The sequence below is a fragment of the Haliaeetus leucocephalus genome, unplaced genomic scaffold, assembly GCF_000737465.1.
Source record: "Haliaeetus leucocephalus isolate CR32 unplaced genomic scaffold, Haliaeetus_leucocephalus-4.0 Scaffold484, whole genome shotgun sequence".
Classification (NCBI taxonomy): Eukaryota; Metazoa; Chordata; class Aves; order Accipitriformes; family Accipitridae; genus Haliaeetus; species Haliaeetus leucocephalus.
Genome location: NW_010972920.1, coordinates 3,468,476 through 3,487,355, shown reverse-complemented (window position 1 = coordinate 3,487,355; position 18,880 = coordinate 3,468,476). Strand labels below are relative to the sequence as shown.

Here is an 18,880-nt window from a genome sequence, read left to right as displayed (position 1 = left end):
AGCATGCCTTATCTAATTATTTTTTACAGCATTATGCAGCATTATTCCCTGATTTAATCCCGTCTGAGATCATTAGACACTATGGTACCGTAAGTAAGCAATTATGACACTGACCTATGTTCTAGGGGACTTGGGCAGGCAAGTGCCTTTGTCGTCTATCAGAGGGTAATTTTCTAATTTGATTTACAGCCTCTCTAGAAAAAGATAATTTACCTACCTACTAGCTTTCAAGGACTGCCTTAAAGCCCGATTTAAACTAGGATACACAGTACATCTTGGGGGGTGGGGGGGAGAACGTACAGAAAGCCAATATTAGCTGTGTAAGATAAAACAGGTAGAACAAGCAATGTTAAATCAGACTCAGTCAGATGGTAAAAAAAAAAAATTAAGCATTAACAAAGAGAAGGGCATAGTCTTTGGGAATACAGCATGTCATGAGAGAAGGGAGATAAACATTTAGGAAGCTCTCTCACTGTAGACACACACGCCTCAGACAAGAGCACTCTGGCATCTCATGGTAACTTGAGTCTCCTGTGAGAGCTGTAATTCAGTGCAAATATTCCTCCCCCCACCCCCCAGCTTCTTACTTGCTCCAGGTGACAGTAAGACTGAGGGCAGTCAAACAAGAAACTTAAAAATTAACACAAGGTGCAAAATCAAAGATAAAGAAGCTCTTCTATGCTGCCAGGACAGGTAGAAAGGGCAATGGAATACAAGCATCATGCCATGAATGGGATACTGCACTGACTGTGGACCACTGGCTACTGAAAACCCACAGGTACAGTAATCACAGAGTATCAGGCTGCTGCTTTTGAGTACAGGTGTTTTACTAAAACCACATCTTTCCTTGCAGCACTTTTACTGCACAAACACAGCTTGTGGGAGGCAGACAGTCACAAAACAGGAAAACTCATCTGAAGATGTGGGTAGCGTGAGCGTCCCTTACAGGCATGCAGTGGCTCTGCAGCTGAGAGCAAGGAAGCCCCGCTACTTTTTTCCAGCACCACTGACATCCTCCACTTGCTCATTAAAAATTACTCTTTGTTGCCATCACACCAACAAATGCACATCTCCATTCCCATCCTGTCCTCCCCTTCCTCCTTCCCTCTTACTTCTGAGCTCTCTATCTGTAGAAAGCCCAACACAATGGAGCCCTGGTCCCAGTCAGCAAGTTGACACCACTAAGGTAACTGCAATAGTCCTTGCTAAAAGACAACAGTACTCACAAGGCCAAACTCTAAGCTTGGAAATGTTGTGTCAGAGGAGAAATCGAAGAAGCCTTCAGGGGGGACAAGATCATGGACGAGATCTACAATCAGATGTTACTGTTACTTTTTTTTTTTTTTAAACAGAGCTCTCTTTTTAAAGACCCAAATTATGAATATTCTGTTGGCACCAAAGGCCTTACATAGGTCAGAGTTACAGTCCTGCTGCTGCCATGCAGTGTCTGCAACTATTAGAAGAGAGGTAAAAATATGAGCGCTAAAAATAATTTCAGATTCAACCCTATGCTGGGTCATGAAGAGCAGAATCAATGCTGGGTTTTGCTCCAGGCAGATTTATGCGTAATGACGTTCTTTCAAAACACTCAACAGTCAAGGGAGACAGAAAAATCAGCAAAACCAAATGAGCAGTCCAAGGTCATGAACTCCTATAATTCTACAGTATCATCCTGAATTTTTAAATAAACTGTAGTATTCTTAAGGGGGGGGGGGGGGAGTGGGGCAAGGGGGAAGTCACTATTGGAAGTTCCTAGGAGTGTATGAACCTAGAGGAAAACAATAGAGCAGAAAATTTAATGTTAAGCAACAAACCAAACCACTGCAGGTAAGCGTGCAGACTTCACTAAAGGCACCCTCCATCGGTAAGGTCAAACATGAAGTACCTTTAGGGATGCAACTCTTGGGATGGTAAAACTTGACAGATGGACTCCTCTTCTTAGCGTATGTTGATAGGGAGGGATAACAGCAGCAGATATTAACTGTCATGTGTACTTAAAGACAAAAAAAAATGCATAAACTATTCATTCTGACATACTTAAAAATCCAAGCTTCTTTTGTAAAAGCATATAGACCATACTGTCCACACACGACTTCTGAAATAAGTTGCAAAAATTCTATTATTAACTTCTTCAGAAAAAACTAAACACCACCGTTCCCTGCTGAAGCAGATTTCTGCGCTAGTTTGAAAAAGGAAAAAAAGGAGAAAAAGAAAAATGATATTTAATTGTAAATACTTAACGTACATAAATATGGAAAGGAACAGAAGGGTGACTTCTCTTGCTGTGCGTTCAAGTCAGGAATTATTAATAAAAGAGCAAAACTCCAAAAGTTAGGCTTTTGGAATTCTGCTCCACTTTCCACAAAACATAAAAAGTCTGAATCATTTATGATGTGAATTATTTATAACATGGATAAATTTTTCACTTAAATCATTTTCAGCAGAAAAATCCAAAACATTTTACCCAGAGTAGGCTGTTGGGTTTTTTTCCCTTCACATCACAGAAATGGAAAAAAAAAAAGTGTCCTGACTTTCAGGCAGGATGCCTAGAAGACATTCATTGATCAATTCTTTTCATAGCTAGGTATCTTAGTTCTCTCTGCTGTGTCATCTTACCCACCTAGTATAAGAGAGAAGTGGAAGAGTAAATAATAATTAAAAAAGTCCTGCAACTGGACTAAACCTCTGAATTACCACTGAGGTCCACACAGGAGGCACCTGGCATACAGATTAGTTCCTAGCCTTCCCCCCCTCCCCTTTCCACTGCAGTCCCCTGTGAGGAATTGTCCTTACGCAATTTCCAAGAACCACTATCAAGCCCTTCCCCTCCAGCCCCAAAAGTTTGTCTCTTATCTCATACTTTTTCCCCTCTGTATTTCTGCTATCTTTAGTTTGATCACCACTATACCCTCTTCATTCATTTGCAGTAATCCCCTCCATTCCCTCACACACCGCCCGAGGAAAAGGATGCAGTCTGCTGGTGGCTCAGATGCTAATCGGAGTCTCGTGGTGGTGAAGGACAGACTTACACTGAGCCTACAGACTGCAGAAGTGAATAGTTCCCATTGCTGCGGCAACAGGCTTCATCACAAGTAGCTGCACAGAAATGGTGCTCCCTAAGCATTCCTCCTATTGTGATGCTTCTCTACACTGTTCTTACCTAGGATAATTTGATTACGCTTAATATGCTTTGGTATAATCTCTTGGACAAAATATTTTGTCCTTTTTTTTTTTTTCTCCTTTGCCTCCTGTTCTTCGTGACTGCAAAGCCACCATGGGTATTGTACCCACACTACTTTAAAGAATTCAACAGAAATCATGCAGATTCTTTTCTTAGATATCAAAAACATACCAGTGTCACCAAACTTTGATTTATTATAACATGTACCATTAAAATACCTACACCAATCCAGTAATTTGATAGCATAGAATTTAAAAATGTTAACCTACCTAAAAATGTTAGCCTATCTTAGCAGTGAAATCTATAGCCACAAAGATGCCTAGAGTGTCATTGACAGTTTCCTTCAAGAGACTCCGATGGTATTTTAGGAATGTACTTCTACTTTCAGAATATCTTGCTCATTCTTCTATATATAAGGAAGTTTCACACTTTTATAAACCTATGTGTTTCTTGCCCTGCAGTAAAAAAAAACCAAACAAAAACCCACTAAAACAATCTTACATTAATGGAGAGAGCTTTAGTCATACGTAAGTTCAACCTTTTGGATCATTCCAATTTTATGTTCAGGTTTGGTTTATTTTTTAAAATATTGCCGTCTACAATACTTTAAAGTACTTTAAGATCACTACCTTTACATGTGAACTATACAACTTTAACACTTATCTGTAAGTGAGAATTACTTCTGGAGCTAGAGTTACCAGATGTAACAAACAAAGGTTTTCTTATTTCTTCCCCCGAAGATTCTTCTAAAAAAAAAAAAGTCTAAATTCAGTTTAGTGTGCACTTCATTCGAGTAGATTTTCTTCCAGACTTCTCAATGACAGGTTTTCTGACAGTCCTAGCCACTTTAAAATACATGGAAGATTATAGTCATTCTACTGTATTTTGGAACAGTCTGATAGACTAAGCAGAGGCCTAGAGAGGTTTATATAGAATTAACAAGTTTTATTATAGTGTCATAATGCAGATTGAAGAATTAGAGATGCACAACTGAAAATTTCCCAAGCATTTTATTTCATAACCTAGTATATAAAACTTCAACATACAAAAAAACCCAAAACAAAACAAAAACCGAAGTGAACTAAAGCAAGATCTCTTAATACATTTTTTCCAGAAAGCTTTACCTAGAGGCTCAGAAGCAGTAAACATTCAGCCTATTTAGAAATGGGATTCAGAACAATCTTCATAATTGCAGTCTGCAGAATTATGAATCCAACAGACCAGGTTTTGATGCCGCCTTAAAAACGGTTTAGTTGCTGTAAGCAGTGGTGTTTGTGGGGTTTGGTTTTTTGTTAAACACCTAGTTCACTTTGAAGATCACATTCAGTCTTGGTTAGTTATCTTCAGTGAAGCGAATATGTTTACTTGTTTGTTGAGTCTTTTCAAGTCTCATTCTTTCAGCTTTAGCAATCAACTGCAAACAGGAAAAATATTGTAGCAAGTATTAGAGGAAAACTTCATTGTTACAATTTCATCTCACAATCATGAACATATTATACACTGATTTACCAAACTTCATAAGAAAAGGCTTATCTCTGAACAGCTGAGCTAACCTCTATGTATGACAAAAAATAAAAAAAGGGTGTGTGTGTTAAAGCAGCCCTGGTAGAATTTATTTCAGTATTGCCTTAGAACCATCAAAAATAGTAAGGCATCCCCTCAGTCTCTGGACAGCACAGCATCTCCCATTCCATCCCTTCTTCCTCCCAACATGGTTGAGGAGAACAAAATTACTATTTCAAAAATCCTAAAACACAGTCTCATACAGTAAGTTAAAAAGCCCTACCCTTTTACTGGAATCATGCTGTTACTAATGTAAAAAAAAAAACAAAGTCAGACCATTAAAAAAAAGCCTTAGGAATATTGTATCATTTTCTACACTCAGTTGGCAAAGAAACAAAACCACTGAAATCCAGATGGGGGCCACCCTTCAGGCTGGGAAAACAGCACAATACATATCACAACCCTGCTGAAGAAATAACGGTGCAGTTTGGAGGAACACTGATGCTAGGAATCCCTAACTCAAACCCCTGTCTGACCAGGGATTTGGTTGTTTTCAGTTGCATTTTAGGAAGATTGCCTAAATTACTATAGTACCTGGTTTAGCTGCTCCCAGTACAGAGATATGAGAAATGCTCCTGTGGAACATAACTAACCTGCTAATTGTCAATTTCTGTGTACTGTGTCTTCAGGCAGAAAACAAACCACTGAGAACAACGGTAGTTAAAAGCATACATGTTTTTAAATTGTCCATACTAGACCATTCACAGATTTAACCACAGTACTGCAACAAAGTCATACTAATGCCCAAAAGCAAAGGTACAAGCTTTGTTACTGCGATGCTCCATTAAGATTCCTTAACCATAAGCAAAAGCTGAGAAGCTAACATGAATAAGATAAAAAACCCCAAAATGCTGTCTAATCTGAATAAAAAGTGAGAAAGCAGGAAAATGCTGTAAATCCAGGCATGTCTTTAACATACCAGCATAAATCCACATTAATTTATCTGATGGAGACTACTAAAACATATTAGCTGGTGCTGAGGTAAAGGGACACTTGCTCACCAGGCAGTCCAGTAAAGACTGTTAGATTTGAAGAGTTTCACATATAAATCAAATTATTTACTATTTATCCAAATGACCGTGGTCATAGCTATGTCCTGGAGACATTGCATCTTGTAGAGAGCATGGAAGTGCAAGGCATGCTGCTGCACTGATTATGGCAGTCAGGAATTACACTCTACTCTGATGTTGCATGGATGCATTATTTGCCGTGCTGCAATACAATTACACCACCAATTTTACTGGTAAAATTGGTAAAATGCACCCCCCAGCATTTAACTTGATAACAATCTGTAACATGTTCTCAACAGCATCAAACCATGAGTTCTGGAAAATTAGTTTCTCAACCATTCTTCAGAAATAAAATGGATCTAAAGATGTAACTAAGAGTTACTTTTTCTCTCTGGTATCTGAAAAAATGGCTTAAAAGTTAAACTCTGAAAAGAAGCAAGGAGTACAGTGGCTCAATTGTTCACCATATGGGATGAAGAATCAGAAACACTGCAAGGAAAGCTCTAAGATGTGAACTGGGCAGTTCACACCAGCAAGTATTTCTGTACCAGCACCTCAGAATTTGCAAGAGGCTTCAAGGATTCCCATTTTCAGCTCATCAAACCAGTATCAGCAACTATTTGTAAGCACACCACTGTTCCTGGCTCCAAACAGGTACCCAGCCCTTCTATAGATATCAACTGCAGAGAACCATGGAAAAAGGCTTATTTGTGCTCTAGAGCAGGACCTCTCTCCACTGGCACACAGGGAACTGGTCAGTCTTGCAAGGACACAGCCCCCGAGCCCCACGCATAATCAGAAGAGAATAGTGTGGGCTCTGCCCAGGCATTCCCACTACCCTCCTTTCCCATATATTCTCCAAATTATTCCACCCTTCACAAATACCCAATTGTCACTTCCTCACTAAATGCCTTTTACTTCTACCACCACTCCCACCCTCTTAAACTTCTTCCTTTCCTTCTGCTTAAGGAGATGTACAAGGTGTAAACTAGGTTTCCCAGCACATCCCCCCAGAAGACAAGTACCCAAGCAGAAAGCTTGCAGGCACTCATGCCTTTGCTTTGGGAACAGAAGACTTTAATCAGTCTAGAGAGTTTAAGGCTACAGACTAATGAATTGCTTTAGATCTGCATAAACTGGAACTGCGCAAAAGAAACAGTTCTGGCAAGAAGGTTTTTAATCTGTATCACTAAACCGCTAAGGTTGTTTTATCATGCAGTCCAACAACAGACTAAAGAGAATATGGATTTGGAAGGGGCAGCAGAGGGGAGCACAGAGGTGACAATGAACAACCAGGCCTGGCACTGAACACCTTTTTAACTCCAAAGGACAGCTAAGCATTAGCCACAAGTTCTGGGGAACCTTTGGATATCTAGTCTCTTTCGGACATTTAGTTTATCGTAAGAACTATGCCAAAAAAATTTAAATCTCTAAGCCTGCGGTTGTGGGTTTTTTTTTTTTTGGGGGGGTTGGGGGGGGGGGAGGGACACAACACGGACAGGCAGGGCAGGAGGCATTATGCCAGAAACCCTCTGCTGAAGTGATCATTAACCCTTATCCTAGCATGCTGCAAGACCCGCTGCAGGAAAGCTGAGTAAGCCCGTACTTTTTAGAACACATGGAAAAGAAGAATCTCAAACTGCCTAAAGTTACACTCAAAAGCATCTCTGTGCTCTGTTACCGTGTGCCGCCTGTAACATGATCCAATCCATGCAACAATATGTACATTCATTATTACTATACTCACCTTGACATCACTGCAGCTATATAGCTTGTATTAATGTAACTTTTGAGCCTATGCTTAAACACTAATTGAAAGAAAGTATAAGATGCTATCTTTATTATAAGTATAAAGCAGTTAATAGGCAAATGCTCCTCTTCAAAGAGAGATCCTGTAAGGGATTTTAAAACCTTTAACAGAATAGATCTTTACAAGAAAGATACACTGATGGCATATTCAGCTGTACATGTTTAATTAATGAATCGTCACATTACTTGTTTCCTTCCTTTTATTGTGACCTTCAAAAGAAGTCAACTTGTGAGTACTTCAGTAGAATTTTCAAATAAAAGACTAAAATCAATATTAATGAACAAAAGAAACCATTTTTCTTATTATCAGTCTATTTCTGGAATATAGACTCAAAAAGTGATGAAAGGGTTAAGAGTTATTGACTACAGGGAGACATTCTTTTCTTGATGTTTTGCTTAACAGTGTTAGCATTTAAATAGTATTCACTAACCTTTGAAGTTAACACCCCCAGTGTTGCAAAGGTGATGGGTAAGGGGGAAGAGCAAGAGTTTGCATCCTTGCTGCTGCTATTGTTAGGCAGAACTGAGACAGTTTATATTTGCAAGCCTAGATGAGGTAAATTACTGGCCAATTTACACCAGCTTGATCAACAAATACCAGTCTTCAAAAGAGGAAGAACAGAAACTTGAGAACAGGGCACCTACAGTCCAAATTAAGTCAAAGGTGCCACTGGCAACTTTTGTTTAAAAAAGCAAAAGTACATTTAAAAAAACTGAAGAAAACTGCCAGCACTCAGTACAAGGCTCTAAAACTGTACAGTTTTCCCATTCCCTTACTGCTTATGTTAAAGAATAATGGCTAGAAGCAATGCCATTTTTATACTTTTAAGAAAATTAAATCAGTGATTTGGGGAAATTCTTTATGCAGGCCTTTGTTTAAAAGAATTAGATTTGTCTGTCTACGGGATCTCTGAAGAACATTTCAACAAACAAGATAATATATGCAAAATACGCCTTGTACAAGATAAGGTTTTGACCTGCACAGCTGCTGTTCCTTTAGGAGAATGTAATATGTCTTTTCCATTATATATGGAACAACTAGGAAATTTTTGGTATTGTGAGCATCACTGGAGCACCTAGGAAACAATAAGTCTCCAAAGTCACCAGCAAATAACTAAGGTCAGATGATTTTGAAGTTTTGCAAGTGACAGCATGAAGATTCAGGTTAAAACCAACTCAGAAACCTTATCTGCAATGTGTGTGAAGTAAACCTAGCAATAAAATGTCTGTGAAACACTCTGGCTCCTCTCTGTCAGGTAAAGGATCTGACTGGCTTAATCAGGAAACCTTCATGCCTGGAAGGATCTTCTGGGGCAGGAGTGGAGACTGCAGCCTGCAAGTTCATTGCACACTCCCTCAATGCTGCAGCCTGACAGGCACACAAAGGTCAAGGCTGGAAAGAAATTTCACTCCATGTGAGGCAGTTTTGGTCTGGAAGCTGCTGAGCTACGGATGCTCGCAGTGGCGTTCAGATTTGTCTGAATCAGAACACAGACACACATAGACTCTTGACTACACTAGGAACACACCAGTGTTTACCATAGCACAAAACTGTACAAATAAAAACACTGTAAATCTTGAGAAAACAGATTCGTTCTGAAGAAAAATTTCTTTATTATACTAGAGAATTAAGACTAAAGCACTAGACTTTATCACCCTAGAGTAAATCAAGACTACTTAACTTCTTAACAAGTTCATCCAGGCAGAGTTTTACAGGAAATCCGGTTTACAAACTAACTTCATGCCTTTAGCCATGGACTTGACTTTCTCCAATTGTTTCCCTAAAGACAAGCCTTGCATTTGGCAATTGGACCAGGACAGCCACACATTTTCTATTTTGTGGCTGTAAAAGCCTGCTGCAAAGTCAGTAGGAGGTGATTTAACTGCATTAAATACAGAGTCAAACGTCAAAGTATCAAAAAATGTAGACCTACACAGAAACAGAAACATTTTCGACCATGGCTGTACAGGAAAAAAATTTACTTGCAAATTACCTTCTCAGTACCCCGCTTCTTTTCTCGAGGCTGGTTAAGTTTAGCTTGTCTGTCCACTAAAATCTTCTGCCAGTAACGTTGTTCATGATCACCTTGAAAAACAAATTAACATTACTGTACATGAATAAAAGTATTCAATACAAATGGATGCAGTGTTTTCAGACTGTGATGAGAAGGAATCCCTTCCAACTAAGGTAAACACGTGTGAAAATACCTTTTGTTAGGTTTCCCCAAGTATTTCCCCACCAGTCTTAAATTTCACAGTCAGACAAACCATACAGCATTGCAACATCTGACCAGCACACACTGAGGTGAACAAAGAAAAGAAAAACCCTGTCCAAAGAAGCTTAAAGCTGACACCGAGGTCTCTGTTCTGTACAAGCTGGACAGGACCTGAATTATTCGTTTATTAACTTGAGGACTGGATTGCCAAAGTATCTAAGCCTTCCTGAGCAAGGAGTTTTACAAACTTAAGAAGAACTGAGGAGACATGCAAACACCACTCTCCATGTAATTAGCAGAAGCAGCTCAGTATTAGTTTCACCATGGCACTCAGAGACCCTTTGGTTTACTGATGTACTCAGCCCCGCGACTGATTTTAAATAAACTATCAAACAGAAAAAAAAAATTACTGTAAGAATGACTGAGATAATTTTGTTTCATAAAAACCACTGTTAGAAGTAAACTCTGGGGACTTCATGGGCAGTTAGGAATACTTTAACATAGCAGGGAATATGAGAGGAAATAATTTTGCAGCTTCAGTGGCTGGTTTTCAGTAAGAAGCAGCTTGCCACTGTTTCTTCTGGTTTGTGCTGAAACTATCATGATGGGAATTTTGTGATGTAATGTTGTAAGGTCTCATGGGAAATCTTCAGTTACAGGGAAGTTTCTAAGTGATCTTGGAAAAGACTCCTGCAAAAGTTACGGAATTAATAATTCTAAGAACCAATTTTGCATACATTTTAACAGCATTATTTATACATTCAATCACAAAAACATCTAAATATTACCATAGATGTTTAATATCTTGTCAGATGAAAAGCTGAAGATAGTCAAAGTCAAGTTCTAAAAAGTAAAATATTACGGAGAAAGCTTTAGTTCCTGCAGCAGGGAGCATTAAAGATTCTTTCCCTATTCTTATTCTCTGTATTCACCCTTATGCCACCAAGAAAAGCTGAAATCCTTACTGGGAGTCACTTCTGCGTTCTTCAGAAGCCTTTCCATTCTCATTTCAATGAGCCAGTTCCAAAGAAAAAAAAGTAATCTTAAAACTACGAATGGAATGTTCCTACAGTGTGGCACTTACTCCCAATCTACTACTACACTCTTTTATATAAAGATACAAAACCTGAGAGAAATTACACACAGAGCACGCAGCTGTAAAATGCTGTATTTCAAGTTGGTTTTGGATCTCTGGAACACAGCACGCTCTGGAGACAAATCTATCTCCAAATGACATTAGCAGCATTCAGTGAGTCTCAAACTTTAATTAACTTTGATATTAAGGTTGATGCCTCCATTATAGCTCTTCCTCTGCAGTCCTTAATTGACATTTATTAGGGTTTACATCCCTGCATGCATGGAACCAGGCCTTATGTGAGGATCTGTGCAGCAATGCGGTAAAATATTTAAATACACAAATGAGAGAATCTCATTTGGATTGTTTTACCCGTTTTTTGTGCATTTAGGATTTTCTGTGCCTGTCTATAATTTAAAAGTTCTGTGAATACAGTAACAAAATTTGAGAGACTTCCCCCCACCTCCTTCTTCTATCCCTCACTTCCGTAGAGGTTTCTCTACACTTTGAAGACTAGTCCAATCTAAGAGACAATATTAATTTAGAACAGCAGAGTAATTTCAGAAAAAAATAACACATATTAGAATGAAGTTCAAAAGTAAGCCGGTAAAAATTTTAGTGTAAATAGAATTAAAAAAAGGCATTACTCTGGCCTAAGTTATTCAACTTCCTGAAAAAAGAAAGATTAATTAGAAGGCAAGTGCTAAAACCACTGTAAGCATATCCATGCTGTTAGATCCTTGTCCTGTTATTTCACACAAGTTCAGTAATTTCACGAAAATCTTCATTTAAAATTATTTTGCATCATCAGAATGTTATATTCATAAAGCTGAAATGTAAATTAAGTTCTACAGTCCATTGCCACTAAAAGTGATGTAAATAAATCAGTCTCAAAATAACAGATTTAAGTTGATAAAAGGAAGCAAAATCGTTATTTTGCTCTGAACAATGGCATAAAAACCCTTACTGTTTTAATAATTTCATTATAATAGCAAAATAAGAAGAATCACAGGGAAAAAAAAACAAGTGCGGTCTTTTCCCCAGCTACAAAGATATCTAAATATATCCATAAAGATATCATGCCATACAATCCTTTTCACACTACTCAAGTCTTCTCCTGTACTACCATTAAAAAAAAGAAGTCTTACCAGTGAGAACTTCGAATTTCCAGTTGTTTTTCATCTGTATTTCTTTGTATGATTTCACAACAATCTGTGCATCCTCGGGAGTTTTAAAACGGACATGACATTCTGTGTCTCCCTGCAGCATGTCAACATAAGCAACATCCGCCAGCACTGCCAAAGCATCCTATCAAAGCAAACAAGAGAACAGACCATAAACTACACTTTAAAAAAAGAATATAAAAAGATTGACTTTTTGACCATTTGTAGATGACTGACATTTTCAAAAAGGTCATGAAGTACAAGGCAATAACTGAACTTTTTCGTTTAATCAATTAATTTACTGTCAAATAATTCTGAATTAATATATTTTCCTAAAAGGATTATAACTGAATTCTGATTTATGAGCCAACCACATCTATTTATCTCTCATCCTGTGCTCCGAGAACAATTTAAAGCAGTAATTGCCGAAGATGTTATTTTGTTGCATAAGAATAGTTGTACTAATGGAGCATCAGTAATTAGTCATTTATTTCAATGCTGTGTCTCTATGGAATTTTTTAAAAAAGAAAAATTATTTGTGTACTCTAACATTGATATATGTCAGTCCAACAGCAAAATATCTAACTTCATTCTATGCATGAAATACATAAAAGCAAGCTCATTCATGGCAGATTGAGAGATGAGCAGTAATAAACCAACCCTTCCTATGTTTATGAAGTGACCTCTGCCTGAAAATTTTCACTGACAGCTGAAGGGAGAAGAGTCACACATGCTTTTTCAGATGAAGTACTATGAAGTACTTCACTTGTAATACCTGCTGTTAGGGAAATTAACTAAGACTGCACATTCCTAGTCAATTTAGTTCACAGCAGGGCAGCTCAAGTAAGATGTTTCTATTGAAGAATTACACACTGCTTTTAACCCTCCACTACCAAGGACAGCCTTAAAACAAAAGGTAAGTGCCAATGCTGTTGAGACCATTTAAGAGCCAACCAAAGCTACTTTCCAGTCTTCATTCTGATATCCCAAAGTCATGCTTACCTGGAAAACTACAACGACCCAGTTTACCGCAGTCGGCAAATGTTATGATCTCTGCTAAGCACCTTAATAGCAAAATATGGAAGTAGTGAAGTGAAAAATAAATAAAATCATCAAAATAATATTACAACTACTCTGCAAAGACCTTTCCAGTGTGTGGAAGTAATTAAGCCTGCCACAAAATCAGAAATACAGATCAATTCTGGAAGTTTATTAAGGAAAAAAACCCTAGATGCATTGCTTTGTGGCAGTGTTTGCTGTAGCTAGGACAGTCCAGAAACACAGGCAAAGCAAGGTTTTGCCGAAGAGTTACACCTTTCATAAAAGCAACTAGTATGGCCAAAAGAATCCAGTAAGGGTCAAGTACAGTTTGCAGCTTCCACTGCTGACCCCAAGAAGTGCTGGTGCACACTAAAGATTATTGCTTCTTCCAGCTACAGTTGTATTCTGCAATTAAATAAGGCTTTTACGGAGACATACGTTTGCTAACATTTTGTGAAATATTTTGCCTATCTACTTATTATGGGAACCAAAGACATGATTAATAACTGCAAAGACAACCCCAATCTTATTTTGTCCCCCTTAACTTTCATGAAGCATAAGTTTTCCCTGGAACACTTCCCTAAAACTAAACCAAAAGAATAACTGGAAATACCAAACTAAGTTTGTTTTCAGCTATTGCAGGAACAGTAAGCTTACCTCCTGACCACAGTAAGTTAAGTTGTGACACAAACTTAACACAGTAAGGTGTATACTGCAAAGGGGCCCTCAAATGTTAGAGTGACAACTACTACATTGTCTCAGTGTCTCCAGCACTCAAGACAACTGCCTACAAATATACCAAGGCTGATAAGACTGATTAAGTTGAAACCCTATCATCAATTTGTTTTCAGAGAGAGACACCTCATCTTGTTTGGATTTATGCGCACACTAAACTTCACACACTTGCAAGCAGCCAGTGACTTCAAATGGACTACTCAGTTACAAATATAGGTAGTTTGAGAAGTTCTCAGAACTCACATTTTGAGCCATTCTCTCATTGCCCTAAGTGGTCTGAATATTTATTCCAACATGAGTTGAAGTTGTTCAAATTCTTTCCAGCTGTTATTCATCCAAAAGTGCAATTTGTGAAAGAAAATGTATTGTGTCACATTCATGGAAAACTCAGGATCTGAAAAAAGCCTGTTATTTCCTTCGGAAAACTTTAAATATTTCCATTCAAAAAGATGCAACTTGAAACCGCTATTTTCCTTAAAAGAAAATACTCTGCTTAAAATGTGTAACTTTCATATCATGATGTGAAACAAAATTTAAGTTACCCTAAAAACTTTTTTTTAAATTGTGGGGGAAAAAAAAAGTACTTGGCACAGTGAAAAAGAATAATTAAAAAAAAGAAATAAATGGGTGAATTAAATCTACTGCTGTCCCTCTCACTGAACTGGAGCTTCTGTAATTGTGAATTTCTTACTGAAAAAAGACAATCCTTTTCTCATGCAGAGTGCATTTTTTTGCCCCCAAATTTCCGTTAATGGTAAAAAGCCCAACATGCTGTTACAGACTTCTTGATCTGAATTGTGCCAGAATGACTGGCACAATGACAAATAGAGAACACTGCAGCCACTTTGTCTTCAACTTCTCTTTTTAAACTGGAAAGAACTACTCATCCTTCTTCATTTTTGTCATTATTTTCCTTATAAACTTGACATTGCTTGAAGCACTCTAAAAGCTAATTTTTGCCTTGAAACATCCTCTTTACCCTGTTCTGCCGTTGTAAAATTTGCCATTATCAGGTACTAGAGAAGAATCTGTACACAGCTACTGGCCGAACAAATTAAAAAAAAAAAAAAAAAATCAGCAAGACTTGTTTAAGGGGTATTCCATATTCAAACATTTGGGGGCCACTGTAAGAGGAAAGGCTAACAGCTACCCTGAGGTTACAAAGGCATTACCTTGATCTGCTTCCTGCCCGGCAGGGGCTCAGTGCTAATGATCTTCACAATTACTCCAGTCACGAACTGGGGCCCCATTGTGTTAGCCTTGGCAGGAGGGGCAGAATCTTCACTGGTGGCTGGTCAATTTAAAAACGAGAAAAAAAAAAAAAGAAGAAAATTTTTACATTTATTGGTTTGACAAACTAAAGATGCTATGAAAGCACATAAGCAACATGATGTACACAAGAAATGAAACAAGGGGCATCAAATACTGCTACTTCAGATTAAGTGTCTTTTGGTTTGGTTTTTTTTTTTTTAAATCCAGGATCAAGACTGTTCACAAGGTAAAGTCAATGTGAGCAAACAAAAAAAAAGGGGGGGGGGAATAGCTCCAAGAATCTTAGAGAAGTTTTTACAGCCTACAGGGTCTTCTTGTAAGAATATTTTATATTCTATGGATTACAGTTTAATAGTTGAACCCTCAGTTCTAGAGTGATTAAAAATAAGCAGACAGGCATTGAGATCTCAGTATTGAAGTTAGTGAAGTACAGAGGATCCAGAGCAAAAAAGCAATTCTATCTCTGAAAAACGTAGAAAATTAACTAAGAGGACACAATTACAAAGCTACTTTTAACCATAAAGCTGATAAAACCCAATTGCAATTCATTTTTTTCATGCCTTACATAGCGAAATTATTTAGTAAATCACTGCAGGTATAGAAGCTTAAGCAAATCAAGCCCAAGTTACATCATCAAAAGAGCTGATTCTTGATTCACCTCTCTGAGGGTTTTATAATTATAATTACTTAAAAAGATACTTATGCTTAAGAAGTGCTACTGGAATATGCTGAAAATACTTGTTAGGTTTTTACTTATGAAATCCCTTAGTCCATAATCTACCTAAATGAGGGGGTTTTGCTTTTAATAATATTTAACATTCAGAGAAAGCACCAGCATTATAGAAAATAAAACCATTTTGCAGTGTTTCTGGAGGACCAGTATCTTAAATCACTTATGTTTGTGTAGTAGAAGCATGAAGAAAACAAGACAAAAAACCATCACAAACAGGATTACATTTGTCATTTTCAGATTGAGGCTTTTTCTGCACACGAGATTCAGTTTCCATCTCTCCCACGGGCTCAGATCTGATTTGAGACATTGTTTTCTTTAAGGAGGCCATACTGGCTTTTTGAAGGGCCAAATATTCTTGCTTCAAATCCATCCATTCAGTCCTATAAGCGGCAACACAAGCATAGGATGTCAGTTGTAAAAAAAAAAAATGTCGTTTAGAAACTCAGTCATAACTTTAGACAAAACAGTTTACAAAGAGGATAAGCTGAACTTGATGAGCAATGCAGACCAGAGATCTCCATGCACTTAGGTCAAATTAGGCCTTGTCAGTATCTACGCTTTATTATTTTTCTTTAGCTTTTAATATTCCAGGCAAGTTCTAACAAGATCAAGCTATCATTCAAATAGAGTGGCTCCCAAATTTGTTTTACATATTCAGAAAGCATATAGAACAGCTTGGTAAACTGTGTTTTCTACTAGAACTACACAGAGCACAGAGGCTAAATTCAGACTTAATTCAGAGACAGTGAACTCTGAATTCACTGAATTAGCTCAGTGAACCAGCTCCTGTGTTACTACATTAAGAATCAGTCATTTATTTTCTAGAAAAATCATTGATGGAAAATCAACAACTGGTTAAACTCACCAAAAACCTACTGAGATAAGAACATTCCTTACTATTCAAATGCATTTTGGTTAAAAAATACCACCACATGGAAGCAATTTATATATTTACATACATTTAACATGGAGATGTTTCTGCAAACAGCTAGAGCTTTGCTCCACAGAAACACAATGCCTATAGTGCCACTGTGAGAACGACTCATTGTTACCCTAATCTGTGCTATCAAACAAGCTGATAGAGGATTTTTAAAGAGGAGGATATCTTGTGGTAATGGTTTTAGCTGTTAACATTGACAACTGTATACTTCAAAAAAGCATCCAGACTCACCCAGGATCATACATTCTCAACAGAGCAAAGACATTAAAATAACAAAAGACCCACGTAATGATTCTTAGAGATAAAAAGGCAACACCATTCCATAGCGAGGTATGGTATAAATACAGGCTCAAGGAGGTGCTTGTTAACTTGACTCAGAGGAGAAGACCATGGGCTATGGGTCAGGCAAGTATTTGCAATGCTTATGCTCCTTTAAAATTCCCTCCCCCACACCCCCCGCCTTGCTACACTTAACTAAAATTTTAAACTCCATCTCTGTATTTGATGCAGTAGTTTCAGAATTTCAGTGGAAGAGGGCAAGCATCGTTGATGACTACCGTTTTTGTGGACCCCTTTTACTTTAACATGGAGGTGCTTTCTGTGATTTAAAAAAAGTAAGTGCTTCCATGTTTTAGTAGAGGTGAATCCTGATCGCAATACTGAAATACCATCCGGATTTATTTTGTCTACACTTCAGTTGCAAGATTTTTAGGTCTGGGAAAAGAAAAACGAAGACCTTTGGCTGTAAGCAGATGAAGCGTGCTTCTCCAAGAACTAAAAGCTTAAGTGTTGCTGAGTAAGACATTTTTTCAGTGGCCTGCATATTTGAAACATTTGAAGCAATTTTTGAATTCAGGACTCCCTTCGCTTTAACATGGAGGTACCTGCTGCCTAAAAAAAGTAAGTGCTTCCATGTTTCAGTGGCGGTGGATCCTAATGTTGAACAATGCATTTCTAGAAATGCGCTACAGCTCAAATAAGCCTGCTTACAATAATATATGTGGATGTCCATTATTGCATTAGCAGGACTCTGTATATACCATGCTTTTTTTTTTTTTAGCTTTTGCTTATTTTTTTGGTTACTATTTAGTCTACACTTAAGGACCCCCACAACTTAAATGTGGATGTACTTGCTTTGCTCCTCAATAGTAAGTGCTTCCATGTTTTAGTGATGGTGAATCCTTTTTTACTCAACTGAAAACACTTTCCTCTTCAGAAATATATAGAAACATACCAAAACAGAAAAAAGTATCTGCAATGCATATGTGTACTCCGTGTTAAAACAAAGCATAATTTTGCATCATGATGGCAAGGACCCCCTCTACTTTAACATGGAGGTACTTGCTGGATGCCTAAAAAAGTAAGTGCTTCCATGTTTTAGTTGTGGTGACTCCTAATAGCCCAACAGTTCAGAAGCATGATGAATATTTTTGATAAAAGTTTTGGAATGGCTTGACTTCAGGGATTTGCAGTTACTGTTACAGGCGGCACTATTTGAGACAGAACTCCACACAGCAGACTTGAAAAACTCTGGTATCTGAACCTTCTCAGCTACAGGCTAATACTGTTGCTAATATGCAACTCTGTTGTTTAAAATTGGAATTGCACTTTAGCAATGGTGATGGCCTGTCAGACATACAAAGATTCAATTGGTCATTAAAAATATTCCAAAGCTTGAAACATTGTGAAAATCATTGTGCCTGTTAAGCAATAAAAACAATAAAAATGCAATAAAGTATGCAAAATTTGTGACTGACAAGTGTACTGTAACTTGACAATTCATACAACTGCATATATATACTCCAGGAAAACACTTAAAACACTTAACATTAATACAAAAGGACTGTTCAAATGCCTGGAGAAAGGCAACATGTTGGCTAGCTAAAAAAATCGCTGCCATTAGGCCATCCCTACTGCCCTTTGCAGTTGAAACACAACAAAAACCCTAAATAAATTCAAAACTGCACTGCCAAGAGATGCAGTGCAAACTGAAAATCACATACTTTGTGAACAAACAGGGAAGCTGAGAGCCCGCTCAGCCTCCTGGACAGGAGGTGGTGGGATAAACTGAACAAGCTGGGATCTCACTCAGCAGTATCAGTTTTGATTGGGGTTTGGGTTTTTTTTTTTTGGGGGGGGTGG

General features: G+C 37.8%; 1 protein-coding gene across 4 annotated transcripts in view; it reads right to left on the bottom strand.

Moving 5' to 3' along the window:
- Positions 1–18,880, bottom strand: part of LARP7 (La ribonucleoprotein domain family, member 7) — a 39,437-nt gene that overhangs the window by 7,127 nt on the left and 13,430 nt on the right. Inside the window, exons 9-15 of one of the 4 annotated variants that reach the window (XR_774878.1) lie at positions 16,021–16,178; positions 14,966–15,084; positions 12,003–12,162; positions 9,558–9,649; positions 4,306–4,595; positions 3,845–3,927; positions 1,886–1,990 (exon numbers count right to left, since the gene is read on the bottom strand). Coding sequence is in view for 1 of the 4 variants with exons in the window: in XM_010575538.1 (XP_010573840.1) it covers positions 4,515–4,595; positions 9,558–9,649; positions 12,003–12,162; positions 14,966–15,084; positions 16,021–16,178 (610 nt within the window). In the remaining 3 variants the exon portion in view is untranslated. Of the gene's footprint in view, positions 1–1,885; positions 1,994–3,844; positions 3,928–4,187; positions 4,596–9,557; positions 9,650–12,002; positions 12,163–14,965; positions 15,085–16,020; positions 16,179–18,880 lie in introns of those variants that run through there. The other 3 variants (XR_774879.1, XR_774880.1, XM_010575538.1) reach the window with 3 other exon arrangements.